Genomic DNA, 18325 nt, shown 5'->3' with positions numbered 1-18325 from the left:
CTACATGGAGATCTTGCTGGGAAAATCTTCTTGCTCCCCTCTCGGCGTCCAGTCTCGGAGCACCGCTGTCGCTGCCACCCAGGAGCTCCCTCGGACTCCACACAGACCCTTTGGACAGCCCGACCCGCTGCCTGCGCGCCCTTAGGCGTCTTGAAGGCCCCAGATCCTTACCCGAAAGAAGGAGAGGATCTGAGAAAATGGATGCACTGAGACCTCTCTGAAAACCCTGCGAGGGAGCCCTAGAGGAGCGAGGACACGTTACTTGCAGCTAAAAATCACATCCCAGGACAAAAACAACCACCAAAAAAAAATTTTTTTTTTTCAATTAAAACAATAAGCGCCCAAGAACCCAAAACGGGCTGGTGGGGGGAGGGGAAGAGGCGGGAAAGGGAGGGTCGCCTGGAGGTAGCTTCACAACGAGCAGGCGACCCCGCCACCTCTCTGCAGAGCCGGGCCGGCTCTTAGGGCAGCCCGGACTCCGAGTGAGCTTTCGTGCCAAGGACAGAACTGAGGCGTGGAGATCCGGGAGTGCCAGAAGCAGCCTCTGGGGCACCTTTGCATGAACACAGGAGGACCCTGCCCCCCTGCATCAGCCCGAGAAGCAGGGGTTAGCGCGCGGGTCGTGGAGCGAGGCACGAACCCGAGGCGGCGGCGGCTGCAGACAAGGACGCACCGTGCCGGGACCAGCTCGCCGCCCCCCATGGGGAGCCGGCGGCCGCAGCGCTGCTGAGCCGGACACTGCTGGCCAGGCGCAGGGCCGGGGCCGGGGCCCGGGCTGCAGCGGCCCCCTCTGCGCCTGCCGGGCCGGCCCCGGCGCCCGGGGGCTGGGGGGTGGGGGGTGGGGGAGGCCACCAAGCTCCGAAGCGGGGGCCCGGGCCGAGGGCACCGCGGGGCTGCGCGCGCGCTGGAGCGCTTGGAGGGGCGCGGAGGGCGAGATGAGTCTGGTGGGGGGCTTCCCCCACCACCCGGTGGTGCACCATGAGGGTTATCCGTTCGCCGCCGCCGCCGCCGCCGCTGCCGCCGCAGCCGCCAGTCGCTGCAGCCACGAGGAGAACCCCTACTTCCACGGCTGGCTCATCGGTCACCCGGAGATGTCGCCCCCCGACTACAGCATGGCCCTGTCCTACAGCCCTGAGTACGCCAGCGGCGCCGCGGGCCTGGACCACTCCCATTACGGGGGGGTGCCTCCGGGTGCCGGGCCCCCGGGCTTGGGGGGGCCGCGGCCGGTGAAGCGCCGGGGCACCGCCAACCGCAAAGAGCGGCGCAGGACTCAGAGCATCAACAGCGCCTTCGCCGAGCTGCGCGAGTGCATCCCCAATGTGCCCGCCGACACCAAACTCTCCAAGATCAAGACGCTGCGCCTGGCCACCAGCTACATCGCCTACCTCATGGACCTGCTGGCCAAGGACGACCAGAATGGCGAGGCGGAGGCCTTCAAGGCGGAAATCAAGAAGACTGATGTGAAAGAAGAGAAGAGGAAGAAGGAGCTGGTCAGTACCTGGGGGCAGCGGGCATGTGGGTTTCGGAGCACCGATGGTTCGGGTCCCTTTTCATTTGGCCTGAGTAGCGGCCTGATGGCCTGCGCCCTGGCGCAGGCAGCGTCCTGGCCCTAAGTAGTTTGTACCAGGTTGCGTTTCGGCTGTTTTCCCACAGAAGCACAAGGGCTGGGGGAGGAAGGGGTGTCTCTGGAGGAGGAGGTAGAGGTTAAGAGGGATCCTCCAGGTTATCCTTATTCCACCAGGCACTTACTGCGGAACTCGCGGACTCTCGGTAGCCATTGATCTGCCGGTGACTCTGGCCGGGTCACTTCATTCTGGGTCCGTTAGAACCTTCATTTGGCTTCCAGTTCGATTTGGCATTCAGATGTGTCTCAAGCTAGTCATCCATAAACGCTCTCCCAATTATTTCACCATTGAACATATTCCCCTCTTTTGAGAACGAGGTTACTGCCAGTTCCAAGAGCGTTTTATGATTCTTGCTGCTATGCCCGAAAGATGTAAAGTGAACATAAAGTAAATAGCTTTAACTTCAGAAATGCAGCTCCAGTTTCTTTTTGGCCACGAGATTAAAATGTAACTTTCCAGAGGGTTCCACTTCGTAGGGGTTTCTAGTTTTACTTGCATGAACATGTACCTTCTAAGATCAGAAAGTAACTATAGTTATGGTTACTATTATTGTTGTCAAGACTAACACATAATTATCCTTGAAAATTAAATTTTCCTCAGGTTCCCACCAAGTGCTCCAGGGGTAGTGTTTAGAACAGGGATTTTTGCCATAAAGCGCCTGAAAAAATAATTCTATTTGTGGAAGTTTTTTTTTTTTTTTTTTTTGGCTTCTTTTGGGCCTGTGGTGTTTTGGTCACTTACTCCAGCAACCTATGGAACAACCAGGCATTGGTGGAGAGGCCCTGCAGAGTCCAAGAGGCCAAGAGCTGCAAGCCTTCAGGCCCAGGCATCCCATCTTACCTAGAACACGCTGCTGGGACTGGAAACAGGGAAACCAGATTTCCCTCGAGCCCCTGCAGAGAATTATTTCCAGCTCCTCCAAAAGTGACTAGAAACCTGGGTGGTTGTTTCCCAATTTGCCTATCCACTGACGGAGCATAGATTTCCTGCGGGGGCTGAGACCAGAAACCACTCTGCTTCCCTCTCTAGTTGGCTCCTATAAAGCGGGAAGTACTGGGGGCGGTGGAGAATAGCTCTCTTCCCTGAATTTCTTTTTTAATTTCCCTTTCCTGCCCCCCTCGCCTCTTCTCTGCCCAGAATGAAATCTTGAAAAGCACAGTGAGCAGCAACGACAAGAAAACCAAAGGACGGACGGGCTGGCCACAGCATGTGTGGGCCCTGGAGCTCAAGCAATGAAAAGGAGGAGGAGAAGAGAGCACGCAGGAGCCGGGGCTTGGGAGCCAACCGAAGGCCCAGGACCCCCTGAGAAGCTCTCCGGGATCTTCGCTCTGACTTCTTGCATTTGGAATCATCCGGTTTATTTATGTGCAATTTGCCTCCCCACTCTTTGCTCCCCTTTGAGGCATCCATCCGATTCCCTTCCTCCCCACCTCCAAAAAAAAGTGGATATTTGAAGAAAAGCATTCCATATTTTAATATGAAGAGGACACCCCCATGTGGTAAGGGATCCCATCGTCTCATAGAGTCTCTGTGTGAATGTTCCCTCTTGGCTGTGTAGACGCCTGCAGTTGCCCACTCTCCACCATCCCAGCCCTTACCAGGTAAAAGACAGCAGACAATAATATGTATGTGAAGTGTATCTTTAATACCTGGCCTTTGGATATAAATATTCCTGAGATTATAAAATTTTATTTCAAAGCTGAAAACGGAGCTGTTAATCCTTCCGTTTGGGGTCGGTATCTAGTGCTGTCATTTCATCTGTGGTTGTTCCCTCTTCAAAAAGTGTTTCCAACGGCTATTTGTTTTGTGCACTTCCGTCCTCTAAAGCTAAGTGGAAGTTAATTAATTTTGAAGGTGTAAACGTTGTAAGTATTCAATAAACCACTGTGTGTTTTTTTTTTTTTTACAAAATCCTACTCTTTTAATGGTTGATACCTCAAAAGAGTTTTGATTTTGAAAACAAAGCTGTTATACTTGTTTTCATAATATTTAAGATATTCAGAAGTAAACTAAATTATCACAATGGCCTCTAACTTTATTTGAGTCAGTGATTCTGAACAAGCAACTGTGTGAGTTTCCTTCTCACCTCTGGGGCTGCTTTACAAAGAAGTGCTGTTGGTGAAAATGCTTCACTGGTCTCTGTCCCACTCTTTCCTCCCCCACCATCCCCTCTATCTGCTGGTAAAAGGCGAATACAGTGCAGTCTTTGGAAGGAAAGTAGAAGATGGAGAAAAAAGTCTCTTGAGATTCACTCAAAAGATGGAGAAGTATCTTGTTTTCTTATGATCAACTAAGGGGCCTGGGCTTTGGGGTGTGTGTGTGTGTGTGTGTGTGTGTGTGTATGTGTATGTATTTTTTTAATCTCCATGTGCCTTTTCCTTGGAGATGGGAGGGATATCCCAGGCATTACTGCAGCTGCTGAAAATAGTGTAGAGTTTGTAGTCTTAAAGAACGAGCATTCCTTCATGAAAAGAAAAATGGAAAGGAATGTAGAAACAAAGGTTTTCTGTTTGCTTGCTTGCTTGGAGCTTAGGTTGGGACAATTTTCATCTAAGCTGCCTGAGAGGGAGGTGGAGAGATTTTTTTTTGGGGGGGGTCCCTAATTAGGTAACAAGGAATTTTATGTCAACTAAGAAATCTTGAACATGACCACAGATTTAAAGGGAGCAGGGAGGGGGGCTAGATTTACAAGGAGCTACAAGGAACTCCATATTTATAGTATGTGGCCTCAAGTCTTCCCGCCTGAGGCACAAGTGATACCCTCCCCCTGGCTATCAGCAGCCAGGGACCTAGCCCCCTAGGAGGCTTCTTCTCCCTGAATCCCAGCAGCTCCCCAGAGGAAGTCCCTGAAGCCTCATTTGCCTATGGGCTTGACTAAAAGTGAAATCTCTGCTGGAGGAACCAGAGAAACTTAAGCACCAGAAAAGACTCAGAAGGCTGGAGAGGGGAGAAAGAGATGGGGGGTAGAGAGAAAAAAAAGGGTGGAACATATTTAAAAAGTGATTTGTTTCCTACAATGCCGTGTATGTAAATTTGGTGTGAGGGGTCAAGCCAGAGGGTTTCCACTGGTACCTCAGCTTGGGGGTGCAGACACTTTACCCCACCCAGAGATTCCCATGCCCGATGAATACCGACTGGGCGAATTCACTGAGACACCCATGAATAGTAGTTCAGCGGGCAGCTTCTGTGGGCGACTGAGTCCGAGTCGCCGCCGCCCCTGAGGGCGAGGGTTAGAACAACTAGGCCAAAGCGATCTGAACTTTCTCCCCTGGGGTCAGCAGGCGCAGTGCCGCTGCAGTGGGCGCGGGACTGTGTTTACAGACACTTGCCTTTGTTTATAGCAGGGGAGGTGGGGCAGAGGGAGGCGCGCCCTGATCTTCTATTACTCTCGGGATCCCTGTCCCTTTGACTGAGTGGTTCCTTCTCTCTCCAGCCACCAGCCACCGTTTTGAGTCTTTACTTTAATCCCCTCTTGAGGAAAATAGCAGATCCTGGGGGTGAAAGAAGCAAGACTCCCAAAGTCTTGGAAAGACAGGAAGTGGAGGCCTTGAGGTTTCTAATACTGGAGCTGGGTGGGAGATAAGTAGGAGGGAAAGAGTAATCTTCACCCTAGAGGGTGCCTGTGATTTTGTCTTAGGTTTCTCATCTGTGCCATCTGAACCCTGATACATTTCTGAGGGTTCAGCTTTTTTTTCTCTCCCTCTCTTTGGCTTATTACACACCAGCAGAGGGGAACCAGAAGACTTCCACATCCAATCTTCAGGTGAACAGCTCCCTACATCCCTTGATCTGTCCTTCAGATCCATCCTCTGTCTGTCCTAGGCCAGACTCCTCTCCTGCTTCTTGTGGACTCTTTCCATGTAGTAAATAGAATCACAAGTCTCAAATTTTCTGGACATCCAAGCCTCCCAGAACCCAAGTGATCAGACAACCAGCAAACCCAACAATACAAGTAGCCAAACCTCCTAACTGCATTGTAAAACACTCATATTGTCTGTCACTGAAGCCTCAACATCCCAGCCTGCCCAAGGTTTCTCGCCATCTAGTATACCCTTGCCTTACTGTTGCTAAATCCCAGGGAGTCCAGTGTCATTGTTGGGCAGGCATTTATTCACAGTTCCCACACTGCTCTTCAACACAGTTCTCCCCCCAACCCCTTTCTCCTTTGCTTTAAAAAGGAAAAAAAAAAATCCCCAAGCTCTTGCAGGACTGGCTAAAAAGCCTCTGTTTTAATTGCTCGGATAATGTGGTTGCTGCCATTTTGTTAAAAGCAATCACTCCTGCAGCGAAATCACAAGCTCTCTAGACAGGCCGGAGCCAACAAAAATGCAGGATTTGACGTTAAAAGCTAAATGGGAAGCTGGGGGCAGCGGAAGGTAAATTGATGGTAGATCTGGCTGTCAGAGCCGAGGCCCCAGACTGTTCAGCAGGCCGAGTGCCTGATAACCCTGGAGCACCTACCAAGAGGGGCCGTGTGTGTGTGTGTGTGTGTGTGTGTGTGTGTGTGTGTGTGTATGCATGCGCTCACGCACACGTGCTCCACTCCCAATCACGCTTTTCCAGAACTTTCACCTCTAGCCAAGGCACTGACAATAGCTTTAAGGATATTTCCTGATCAAGAGAGACATGACAACAAGATCATCCGGATTTGGTAGGGACCAAATCTTTCTAAATCTTGGATTCACCCTGGTAACCTGTAGGAAGAGCTACCCTCTGGTGAGTTAGTCAATAAATAAGGGGGGGGGGGTCGCCGAACAGGAAGGATGGGCCTCTGACAGAGGTTCCCACCTCAGGTGTGAGGGAACTGGAAGCCAGACTTTCCACCTTTGTACAGTGGGCCCTGAGAGGCAGGCTTTAGGGTCCTTGGAATATAGGCCCATGGAGATTTAGGGATGAAGAAGAGCTCAAGCATTCCCCCTAGCCTTTGCTTATACAGGCCTGGACCTTCTGCAGGGATCTTTAAGCTGACACATTCTCCCCTGGTGGGTTTTGTAGGACTGAGTGACTCAAATGTAAAACCACAGGGAGCAGTGGCAGTGGGGTGGGGGTGGGGGGGTTGGGAGAAGAGGCCTACAGCTCCCTCCTGGATTTTAGCTTCAGACCAGTTACAACAGCATAAAGACTACATTGCAAAGTACATTTCGCAGGAAGACACAAAAGCTGAGATTGCATTTGTACTGCTGGTCTATAAAATACAAAAAGAAATGTACTCTTTAATAGCTGGGGTTTAAAAAGAAAAAAGTACCAACAGTGCCTTCGATGTTAGTGAGTTTTCTCTTCTCTAACCACTCCCACACACTTGGATCGGCAAAAAGGACTGGTGCCAAGTGGAGATTATCTAGAAAAGAGACCTGGTAGGTATGCCAGGTAGAGGCTGAATCTCAACCTGGACATTGCCTAGCTTTTCTAGATCCGTTGCCCTAAAGTAAACTACAACTTTCCAAAGGGCCCAGCTGCTTTGATTCAGATCCTGGCTCAAGGAGGGGGTGCTAAAGAGTCTTCCGGTTGCAACAGACCCCTGTCTTGTGGAAGCTCTTAGATCCTTCAGAAGAAAAGATCTTGGAAAAAACTTCAGAAACTGGGGCCCTAACATGAGGCCCCAGCAACTTCGAGTTAAACTTGAGAACGTTTATCCATGCAAGGAATGGCTGCCCTGGGGAATTGTCTACTGGGAGGTGGAAAAGGGGATGAATTATTTTATTTTATTTTTTACTGTTTCTGGAAAGGGAGGAGGGAAGAGGGGCTAACCTCAGGAGAGGAAACCAATCTCCCATTTCTGGGGACTGGACAGCCTTTGCGCAACTAAGACTGTGCACAGTCTGCCTGCTGCTAACTGGCCTCGAAGCACTGCTGCTTCACCCCATTTAGTTAAGGCGAATTAAAGTGCACTGGGCATCTGACTTTCACGTGCACAGAAGTTACAAACGCCTTTCTGTTCTTGCTCCACCCTGCCCAAATCAGCTCCCTTTGAGGAGCGCACCCACCTCAACAACCCCCCTAGACACACACACACACACACACACACACACACACACACACACACACACTCCCTTCAAATTCTCCCGCATTTGGACGGCTTTGATGATCAGATGGTAGAACCCTGATTACAAATTTATTCCCGGCCCTCTGTCCGTCTTTATCTCCACTATTAAGGACATCTGGGAGTGATTAGCAGCGCCGCGCCCGCGCCCGGCCGCGCTGCCTATCTCGCAGCGGCGGGGCCCCGGAGCCTCGCTGACGTCAGGGCAGACGGCTCGGAGCCATCCCAGCCGAGCTGGGTGTAATCGGCAGCCCCGCGGCCAAGTCCTCCCTGGGCCAGGCCGGCAGCTGGAACGCGCCACCCGCCTGCGCACAGGGATTCTCAAAATAGGTATTTTTAGCCCGGGAGAGATTTTTGCCATCCTTGTTGGAGATGAGGCGGAATCAGTTCATTTTTCTTCTGTCCCTTTCTCCCACCTTAGATGCTCCAGCTCTTGCCTTCTGGTGCATTCCGTCTAGGAAAGCCTCCCACAACCCTCCCTGACTGATAGCCCCCTGGGTTAGTCCCTGCGTGAGGGTGGCTGCTCTCCTGCACATCCATGACTGCAGCTATACTGCAGTGACCGGGCTGACCTGGGCAAGGTGAAGAGGGGGTAGCTCTTAGGGGTTCAAGCTGTCTCTATAGCTCTCCTCCAGTGGCAGACCTTCGGAGTCTACGTTTGACCCCAAGTAATGAGAGTTGATGCTTGGACGAACCGAGTTTATAGAACCGAATAATGAGAGTTGATGCTTGGACGAACCGAGTTTATAGAACCGAACGTGTCTCCAAGCCTTTGCACCTGCTACTAGAACCTTTCTGATCCTTAGGAGCAGAGGTGCTAGACCTTCTTTTCCCTCCCCCACCTCCACATGAGTTGTTCCTAGGGGAAATGCTGAGACCTGGCAAGTACAAGAATGACTTCGTTCCTTATATAGCTCAATGCCAAGAACAAAAGTTAGGCATGCGTGTTTAATTCCTGAACAGAAGGTCAACACCTCAGACCCTGGCACCCAGATGTTCTGGCCTGATCTCTGGAGTGAGTCCAACTCCAGAATCTTTCCCACACCTATCTAACTATGTGAAATCCTTGACAAAAGTCTACATTTCAATCAGCTATACCCCCACTTTCACCAGCAATTCTCATTGGACAGGTCAGGGATGAGATCCAGAGCCTGTGCTTTTCAAAAACTCCTGCAGTGGGTTCTGGGACTACTGCCTGAGGCCACACACACCCATTCCACCACAAACTTCACTCTTCCTTGGCTTACTTTCAACAGCTTCTGCAAAATGCTGGGCTTTGAGGATGTGTGGGGAGGTGACTTCTTCATGGTTGGGGGAAGGGTGGGGTGAAGCCTGCATTATTTAAAATCTCCACTGGGAGAAAACTGGTCATACCTTGATTGAGCTGGAGAATGTGAAAATTCAAAACAAAGCTAGGAGATGCTATTTCTATCCACTCATGTTGCAAAAGAACAAGTTGGGTGTTCAGGTGAAGGTTACTGTGGACTTCTCTAGACTAGAAGGAAAAGAAGTCAGAGCTATGGTCTGACTGAAGTGACAAGATGTGTGTGTGTGTGTGTGTGTGTGTGTGTGTGTGTGTGAGAGAGAGAGAGAGAGAGAGAGAGAGAGAGGTGGATAAAAAATTAGTAGAGTAGAAAGAAGTGATCATTTCATCTTCACTCTCTTTGGTTATTTGAGACAACTCAGTACACCAAACTCCACAAAGTGTCTGAATATGATCTAGAAGCATCTAGGAGCATCTTTTCACACTAAAGGGGTTTGGTTTTCCCTCCCACCTACACACATCACCAGCAGAGGGGAGAAGAAAGGAAATATTGAGTGACTGGGCCATGTTATTTGGTGGCTAAGAATGGAGACTGAAGTTCTTAAATAACATAATTCTCAATAACTGGAGGAGGGGGGGCTGGAGAAACAGCAGAATGGTTATACAAAAGACTTTGAGTTTGAGGCTCTGGGGTCCCAAATTCATTCCGCAGCACCACCATAAGCTAGACCTTAGCAGTGCTCTGGTTTCTCCCTCTCTGTATCTTTCTTTCTGTGTCTCTTTCTCTCATTAACATCAAATAATCTAAATAAATAATAAATTATCTAAAAATAAATAAAAATTTAAGAAAATAACTGGAGAAGGAGGAAGGCCTATCTCAGTTTTTAGAAGGGGAGAGGCAGGTAATGGCTACACAAAGAAGCTTCCCACAGAAATGGTAAATGTCCTCTCCCTAGTCTGCTTTATTGATGGAGTTGACCAAATCAAACTGACAGTTTGGGGAATCTTTCAGAGTAATCAAAACCAAACAGAACCAACAAATGCATGCAGTGCAAATGAACTTTTACTTGAATTCAATAGGATAATCAACAAAGACTTTAGTCCCAGAGAGTCCCAATTTGTATCTGCAGGCAAAGTCAACATGCTTGCAGGCAGCTAACCTGTTTATATTGACATAAAGGATCACGGGGTGTTCACCAGCCTCCTCCTAAGACCCTAGTTGCTGTCTCTAATTGTACATTTTAATGCACAACTAATCACAAACAACCTGCTGATACCCTCTGAACAGACAAGAGTGTTTCAAAGTATAATTCTTTGTGGTGTGAAATCAATGCTCAGATCATTGAGGAGTAAGAAGAAAAGATCCAGGGGTATTACAAACTCTTCTGTAAAAGAAGGCCTTTGCTGTCTCACTATCTGAAAGAATTAGAACAAATACAGCAGTGTGAGTTAGCTTTCGTTAACTAGGTACATCACCTAGAGAAAAAGCAACAAAGAAAGAAAGGTTATCAATTGTCTTCCTTGTTAAGAAGATGGGAACAAGTGGTCACTGAGAGCAATGTATGGTTGTCTTCAATTAAAAACAGGCGGTGGTCTGTTACCTTGAGCAGTTATTTTTGTCTCTAGGAACATATAGAAATGCAGGGCGGGGGATAATCAGATGCTTTTATTTTAAAACATCTTTTTAAAAGAAGAAAACACAAACTATTGTCTGTAACTAGAACTTGAAAGAGAAGGGAAGCTAGTGTGATTTGAATGGAAGTAAGTGACCAGCAACTTGGCTTCTTCAATCTGGTTTTCATATTCTCGCTCAGTAATCACCCAAAGTCATAACTGTCTCTGAAATTATTCATTAAAGTCATTTTCAGGGATTCTCACAGGATGAGTCTTTTACGTTTATGATCTTCTGAGAGCAATGACATCAGCCTCCTTCTCTTTTCCGTTTTTAATTAATGTGCGGTGCAGATGCGAGGGCCCACCGCCTGGGCAGTGGGGAGGGGGCGGACAAGGGTGGAATTCTCCGGCTGGCGGCGGGCTCCCGGCACGGTCAGCTGAGCCCGGGCGCGCAGACATCCTTTGATTAAAGAGGGTATTTCAGGAGTGCAGGCTGTGCAAAAGATCACGGCTGTGCCCTGTGGTGCTGTCAGCAGTGACAGATCCCAGATGGGGCCGCTACTGTATGGCAGATTGAGTTTCTCAGCAGAAAACTCACCCTCCCTCCTAAACGTCTTCAAAAACCGTCTCCAGATACTCCAGGTCACTTCGAGTGAAACTGAAAAAGTCCACCCACAAAGTTGATTTTGCGTGTGTGTGTGTGTGTGTGTGTGTGTGTGTGTGTGTGTGGTGTATGCATGCATGCTAGGCTCCCCCTACCACCCTCTTTTCCTTTTTTTTTTTTTTCCTTTGAATTTCCTCATCGTCCGAGCATCTTCCACCCGCAAGGCTACCCGGCTGGTTAGAGTTCAGACGTGGCGGGCCTGGGGGTTCCAGTGCACCAAGCTCCCAGCGCCGGCGCCCAGTCGTCGCAGCGCCGGGTGTCGCCAAAGCTGTCTGGTGGGTAGGGGCGCGACGTCCAGGACATAGGGGAGGGCAGCGTGGGAACAGGGTGGATAGCAGGAGTCAAATACTCCTACTTCAGGGAACTGGAGAAGAGAGACTGCACTGGGGGTGTGTGTGTGAAGGTGAGGGTGAGAGACGGTCTAAAGCTGTGAGTATTCAGGCCTCGTTCCGGCCCCCTTTCCACAGATGCCCCCCCCCCAATCCAGTGACAAGGAAAGGTAGGGAGTCGAATAAGATGTGTGTTGAGGTGGGTGGGGGGAGATGCTGGCTGTTGGGCGTGAAGAGGGTTAGGAAGTATGCACTGGCCAGGGTTCAGTGAAAGAGGAAGGTGGAAGCCCGGGCTATCGCACCAGTCCGTAAGCTTGGGGGGCCTCTCCAAGCTGGGTGTGTGTTTGGGGTGGGTGGGTAGGGACAGGGATACTCAGCTTTCTTTCTACACCATAAACATTTGCCAACTGGAGAGTTGCCAATCTGCGTCGCAAGTTTCACATTCCTGGACTCACTTGGAGTTGGAAACTTCATTGCGGAAACGTTTGGACGTGTTTTGAACCTCTGTTTAGAAAATAAATAGCCGCCTCGCGTCTCTGCTTCCTCCCAGGCAAGTAAGATTCCTCTCTGCCTCCCGCTCCCTCCCCAGAATGGATTGCTGGGCCAGCTCCAAAGGAGCCTTGCAAGGGTACCTCGATTCTGCTCGGATTTCTAGACCCCACCCATTGCTGCTCCCATGAACCTCTTAACCAAGGAACTTGGCTTGCTCCTGCAGGCCTGCACCACAGCGGGAAAGAGAAAGGAACGGAGGGCAGATACCGAGGCAGAGAGGTCAGTTTTTGTTTTAGTTTAAAGATAAGCCAGATTTCCCTCAAAATACCCAGTGCAGCCACTTCCACCTACTCCCACACCCCCTCCGAATGGGCAGTCCTCTCCATTCGATTTACAAAAGAGCCTCCAGGGATGGAGAGAGGATCTAAAAATACTGCAGACTGGAGGCCCAGCATTAGGGGCGAGCCAGGCTTTTCCCCCAGCCCCTGCCAGCTTCTGAAGGGGCCTCAGCCAACGTCAGCTTTCAGGTCTGTACAGGCTACCGGGTCCCTTCCTTCTTGAATTGGTCTAGAGCCAGAGCCAGAGCTTAGCTGGATGCCCACAATGCAGTTGCTCGGCGGATTTCGTCCAGTCTCTTCACCCAGATCCAAGTCTTTCATAGCTAAGAGGGTTACTCTTAAAGAATCCTTTCAATCCAATATTAGGTGCCAAACTTCTGAGGCTTTCCATTCTACCCTCTACATAGACACTGTTTTACAGAGATGTAATCATTAGAACATATTTATGTCAACAGTTATCGGATCGTTCTACTAGTCTTCGAGTTTATCTAATTAGCTTTGTGGGTGTATGCAGTTGTTTTCAGTCCTTGAGACACAAATGATTTGGAGGGAAACCCGTGAACCCCTTATTACAGTTCACGTAAGGTAGAAGAGTCTAACAATCATCACCCCCCACACACATACACACATACACACGTGGTCATCAGGTAAGTCTCAAAATCTTAACATAAAAGCAAAGCGAAACATACAGTGAACCTCAAAACTCCCTCTCGTCACCTCTAGAAGTAGCTTTTTCTTTTCACAGCCCACGCTGGGTGAGGGTGGTTTGTTATGATTTTCTTTTCTTTCCTTTTTTTTTTTTTTTCTTTCTTTCTTGTACCCACACGCCTTGTAAAAGGTTCCTGTGCACCGGGCGGCCCTACTCTGACGACCGCGGGGGGTTTACTTCCAGAATGTCCTGACTCCACCTCCTGGATTTTAAGTCTTCTCCTGGAGCCGAGGTGTAATAGTGACCCCTCCCGGGCCGCGAGCCTCCAGCGGGGGACATTTGGCCCAGCCGGCCTCCGGGCTGGGACCTCCCAAGTGGCGGACCTGGGCGCCCCCGCCGCGCCCTGCTCTCTCTTCCCGCCTCCGCCCTCTTCGCTCCCCTGCGCCAGGGCTCTCGGGGTTGCCTCTTCAGCTAGTCCGAGCAGAGGAGCCCAGCATTTCTCTTTCTTTTCTACACTGTTGGGTTTTGTCTTTTCATTTGCTTTTTCTCTTCCTCTCCTCTCCTCTCCTCTCCTCTCCTCTCCTCTCCTCTCCTCTCCTCTCCTCTCCTCTCTCATTTTTCTGTCACCCTCTCAGTTGCCTAAATGTTGAGATCCGAGACTCAGAAAAGAAAGATGGGGGAATTTGTGTGGGAATCTGGGGAAACCGACAGGGAGCCCTTGCCCCCTTAGACACTGGGGCCGAGTCTCAGCTCTGTTCGCTTCTGCGTAACGTCAGCGCGCGGGGTAATTTACCTTCCCTGGGCGTCTGTCAATATGACTGATTTCCACTGGGGTCAGAAAGCCTTTCTCTGGCAGTCCATCTTGGAGCGCTCTCTTACGCAGCAGAGGCGCTAAGATGTTTTGTTTCCAAGCCTAGAAATAAATGCTCTTAGGGCGTCACTGCCAGGGCAGTCCAGAGAAGCAGAGGAGTAGACATGATATCAATTAAAGGCACTTTCCCCCACCCACCCCCGAACTATGAGCTGTGAGTCGTGATTGGGTTGAAATGACTATGACCTAACTGTCTTTCGGTTCGATTTGCTAACTCTTCCTTGATTTCTAGTGCTTGGTTTCAAAGTCAAGAGAGCCCAATTACCGCTCCAGTTTTTCTCTGTCGCGTGTAGATGCCTACTGAAACATCTTCTCCATATTTCAGGGTGTGATTGAAACCTTAGAGTATGCGCTTGTGTCTTGCTAACCTGGTCTAGACAGATAATATATCATGCGGGTGGTGTTTTATAATACTTTAAAAACTGTTACTGACTTGTAGTGTAAAATCACTGTTGTGGAATGAGTCTCCGGATAGGTGCTGGTTGCCATACCCCAATACACTCAGAAAGATGCGGTGAAACCTACTTGGTAGGTGGACACAGGGCAGCTTCGGTGTTGCAAAGTCTCCTCTCAAGAAACGGAGGCGCCCACACCTCGATCAGAGAAGCTAAATTTATCTAGTACTAGAATTGGGGTCCAGTGCAAATCAAAAGTCTACAAATAATCCATTCTCTGCCTTCCCCGCTCCCACCCCCCAAAGAAAAACAACCAAAAAGTCCAGGCTCAGACACTGAGGCCCTAACAAATAAACTCCAAGTTCAGTTATTAGCACGCTTTCTGGAAACAAAGAAACAAATACATCTTCCCCAGCTATCTACTCCAGTATTTTGTTTTTGTTATATATATGTATATATATACATATACATGTATATATATATATATGTATATATATATATATCACAGGAAATGCAAGAACTTAGTCCAGATGAAGTGTTAGGAGGCCTCCCTAAGGATATAGCCTTAAGTCTACACCAGGCCTTTGCCCAGGTGGCTGGGTAACATACAACTCTGTGCTGGACCCCACCTCTCACCATAACAGAAGGAGTAACCAACCCTTTCCTTGACATACACACACACATACACACACACACACACACACACACCGCTCTTCCCATTCTCTCATCTGTTCATACTTTTACCTAATGAAAACATTCTTTTGGGGACAGAAAACATTATAAACTATGAAATATGCTGAACTGTTTAAATATTCTCACTCCAGTCCAGACTCTATCTTGAAGTTTCTCTTCTTTCTTTCTTTCATTTTTTTTTCCCAGTACAAACACCTTGATTCTCTCTGTGTTGTTTCCAGAGTCACTGCTGATTGATTCTCTGTGGAAAGAGAAAAGGTATTTAGCCTGGAGATATATATATATATATATATATATATATATATATTTTTTTTTTTTTTTTTTTTTTTTTTTTACCTTGAGGGAAAGTATGCCTTTGGGGTGGAATTAATTTCTATCCCTTGTCATCTCTGGAAAATCCTGATGCTTTGTGTATTTCAACTTCTGCAAATAGCTGGGGGAAACCCAGGGCTCTTTCAACTCCCTTTTCTTTCCTTCCTGCCACACCATCTTCCCCAAATGCCACTTTAGGGACTCACACAAACAGTAAGTCCATTATTTCTTCTGATCCCTCTTCTGAAATCTCAACCCAGTTTCAATATCACGTTCTTAGAAGTCACTTAATTAACCACCTATCTTCATGGGAAAAGATCTGATTTGGTGTTGGAGGAGAAGAATTAGTTTATTAGTACAAGCAGGAGAGCAGAGATTAATTGGCATGTGGTTTCTGATATGACAAGCCATTACATAAGAATTTTTAAAGTCCCTTTCATTTTATAATTTGATCTTCACCGTAAGAGCTCTTTAAGTTGTTTTCTAGCTGAGACTGTGAAGGGAAAAGCTACAGGAGATGCAGAAACTAATGTGAGCTGAAGAGTCTGGTTTAAGGTAGGGTGGGATTGTTTATTTACATGTTTCTTAAATAGCACATCAGTTCTGTATTTTTTGCATTCCTTGACCTTAGCCAAAAACTCAATTTTCAGCTGGGTTGATCTCTTCTTTCATTTCTGAGTTAACATCTCTAAGGGATTTTTTTTTTAAGCTCTCTCTCTCTCTTTTAATGTAGACTTAGACTCTTTAGTTTCTTCTCAGTAGCTACATAACAAGAACTTTCACACCTGGCTAAAACCTAGGGAAAGAGGGGAGCAGCCTAGAACTAAATGTCAGCCTACCTTGAGATAAGGAGCAGTGTGTGGAAGAAGAGTGCCCAGAGAAGCAACCATTTCTAGGGTAGGGTCATGTACTCCATACAAGAAATTGACCAATTCAGAAACCCATTAGGAAATGTCAGTTCCCCACTTTTAGTTGTTTTCTAGCTAAGTTTTCCCATTTATTCCTGTGATTTTATGTTCCCAGTGGCCTGGCTTAACTGGAAGAGCAAATGTCTTTAAACTGGCAAACATCTCCATTTGGAAATGCAGTTGTATCTGAAAAGTAGTATGTATTTTGCCTCATTAAAATATTTATGCTGTTGGATAAAAATATTGTTTCCTCATCAAATTTCCTACTTATGTTCCTTAGGGCAAAAAAAAATCTATTTTCAACAGGTGGTCTCTAAATATATTTAGCATCTGGCATGCACTTATATGTATATATACATGTGTCCTGATAAAATTTATTTTTAATGAATAGGTAATACATTCTCATGGCTCAAAGATATACTAAATGTCCATGAGAACAGTATGTATTTCATCATCTGTCAATTTGCTTCTACTGTTCCTGATTTTTTGCATATCCTTTCAGAATGTCCTCTAGAATGGTACCATTAATTCTAGTTCTATCAGTCCTGATGTTAAAGAGTGAGGATTCCTAGAAACTCTGAAGAACTTAAAGACACTCACCAAGTATAATCTTGTCAGTGTGTGAGATATCTCCTAATAGTAGTTTATAATATTTGAGAAGAGCTGAAAAAATAGCTCACCTGCATAGTGTGCTTTGCATGTGCCAGATCCAGGTTTGAGCCCAGCCCCCACCACATTGAAGGAAGCTTTGGTTCTGTGGTCTCTCTCATTGTCTCTGCTTTTCTGTCTCCACATCTAAAAATATAGAAAACAAATAAAATAATTTTTAAAATACGATCTAAAAAAAAAGAGAAGATGAAACAAAAAAAAAATCTTAATTCCTCAAATTGGATTGAGTTTCTTCTATGATTGGGACCAAAGACAAAAGAAAATGAAGAAGGAAGAGCAAGCAGACATTAAATTCTAGAATTATAGACTTTGAATGTTAGGATGTGACTTTTTTGTTTGATTTTTGTTTTTTGGTGTTACCCCCCCCCCCAATTTGAAAAAAGACCAAACTGTTTCATATCGGATAAGTAACAAATATTTCCTCCTCCTATCTGCATTATAATGACTATAATCTACAGAGAAGTTGAATCAGAATACATTGCAGGGGGCTCATGGGGCCAGGGAGGTGGTGCTGTGGAAAAGCACCCAAACTGCAAGCAAAAAGTCCTGAGTTCCACTTCTGGCCTCACTTGTGCCAATGATGCTCAGATTCTCCCTCTCTCTCATTAATATATATATATATATATATATATATATATATATATATATATACACACACACATATATATATATTTATAATGTTTTAAGGGTAGAAGAGGAGGCAGGCTTAGGAAGTTGCTAAGTATTTATACATTCGGTTAATATCAAACATTTCAGTCCAGGAGGTAGTGAAGTAGATAAAGCATCCCTGGCTCTGGTTCTCTTCCTGGTTCTTTCTCTCTCATGTAAATAAATAAATCCTTTAAAAACATCAAACATCCCTTTTCCCCTTTGTGCTTCTCTCTGCCACTCTATCATAATAATATCAGGCCCTGTAAGAACAACAACCCCTCACTTCTGGTTCTCCTGATTTCCTCCTTTGAACCAATTTCTCTTAGGAACCTCTACGTTTTTAACCTTAATTATGGCATGGAGCCAACCTCCCATGTAGGTTAGCTTTTAGATCACCCACTGCATTCTACTAATGCCTCAAGGAGGACCAAAAGGTGAAAAGGACCCCAAATCCTCTGTCCCTCCCCCCAACTACCCTCCAAGCCCTGGAACTGTTCATCAGATTCTAAGGCAGAGGCCAGCATGACTCTGACTATAGCATGTGCTGGCCAGCCTCTTGACTTCTTTTATGAGGTTTCCCTGGTGGTGCTTGAATCACACCAGGGTCAGATTTAGGATTTAGGGTTCTAATGAATCAGGTGACTTTAATGGCTTTGAGTGGTGGTTCTGTTCAAGAGAACTCCCCCAGGAAATCTTGAGAGTCTCTTTTCTTGCCCAGAGTGGAAGGCTGGTTTGAGAGGAACCAGCTAAAGAAAGCAGAATTTGAAGCTTAAAAGACCCTCTTCATTTGCATCCTGGCACAGCATTCCTG

At 47.4% G+C, this 18325-nt stretch overlaps 1 protein-coding gene and 1 long non-coding RNA gene across 2 annotated transcripts in view; both read left to right on the top strand.

Moving 5' to 3' along the window:
- Positions 1 to 11: 11 nt before the first annotated feature.
- Positions 12 to 3652, top strand: HAND2 (heart and neural crest derivatives expressed 2). The gene is made up of 2 exons (XM_007523006.3): positions 12 to 1490; positions 2763 to 3652. Exons 1-2 carry the CDS (start codon positions 936 to 938, stop codon positions 2859 to 2861), a joined length of 654 nt encoding a protein of 217 aa, XP_007523068.1. The 5' UTR covers positions 12 to 935; the 3' UTR covers positions 2862 to 3652.
- A 7724-nt stretch (positions 3653 to 11376) lies between these two features.
- LOC132536497 (uncharacterized) overlaps positions 11377 to 18325 on the top strand; it is a 39772-nt gene continuing 32823 nt past the window's right edge. Inside the window, exon 1 of the long non-coding RNA XR_009548047.1 lies at positions 11377 to 11482. This is a non-coding gene — a long non-coding RNA (uncharacterized LOC132536497). The remainder of the gene's footprint in view (positions 11483 to 18325) is intronic.

The sequence above is a fragment of the Erinaceus europaeus genome, chromosome 2, assembly GCF_950295315.1.
Source record: "Erinaceus europaeus chromosome 2, mEriEur2.1, whole genome shotgun sequence".
Taxonomy (NCBI): Eukaryota; Metazoa; Chordata; class Mammalia; order Eulipotyphla; family Erinaceidae; genus Erinaceus; species Erinaceus europaeus.
Note: the sequence above shows the minus strand (reverse complement) of the source record. Positions and strands in the feature narration are given on the sequence as shown.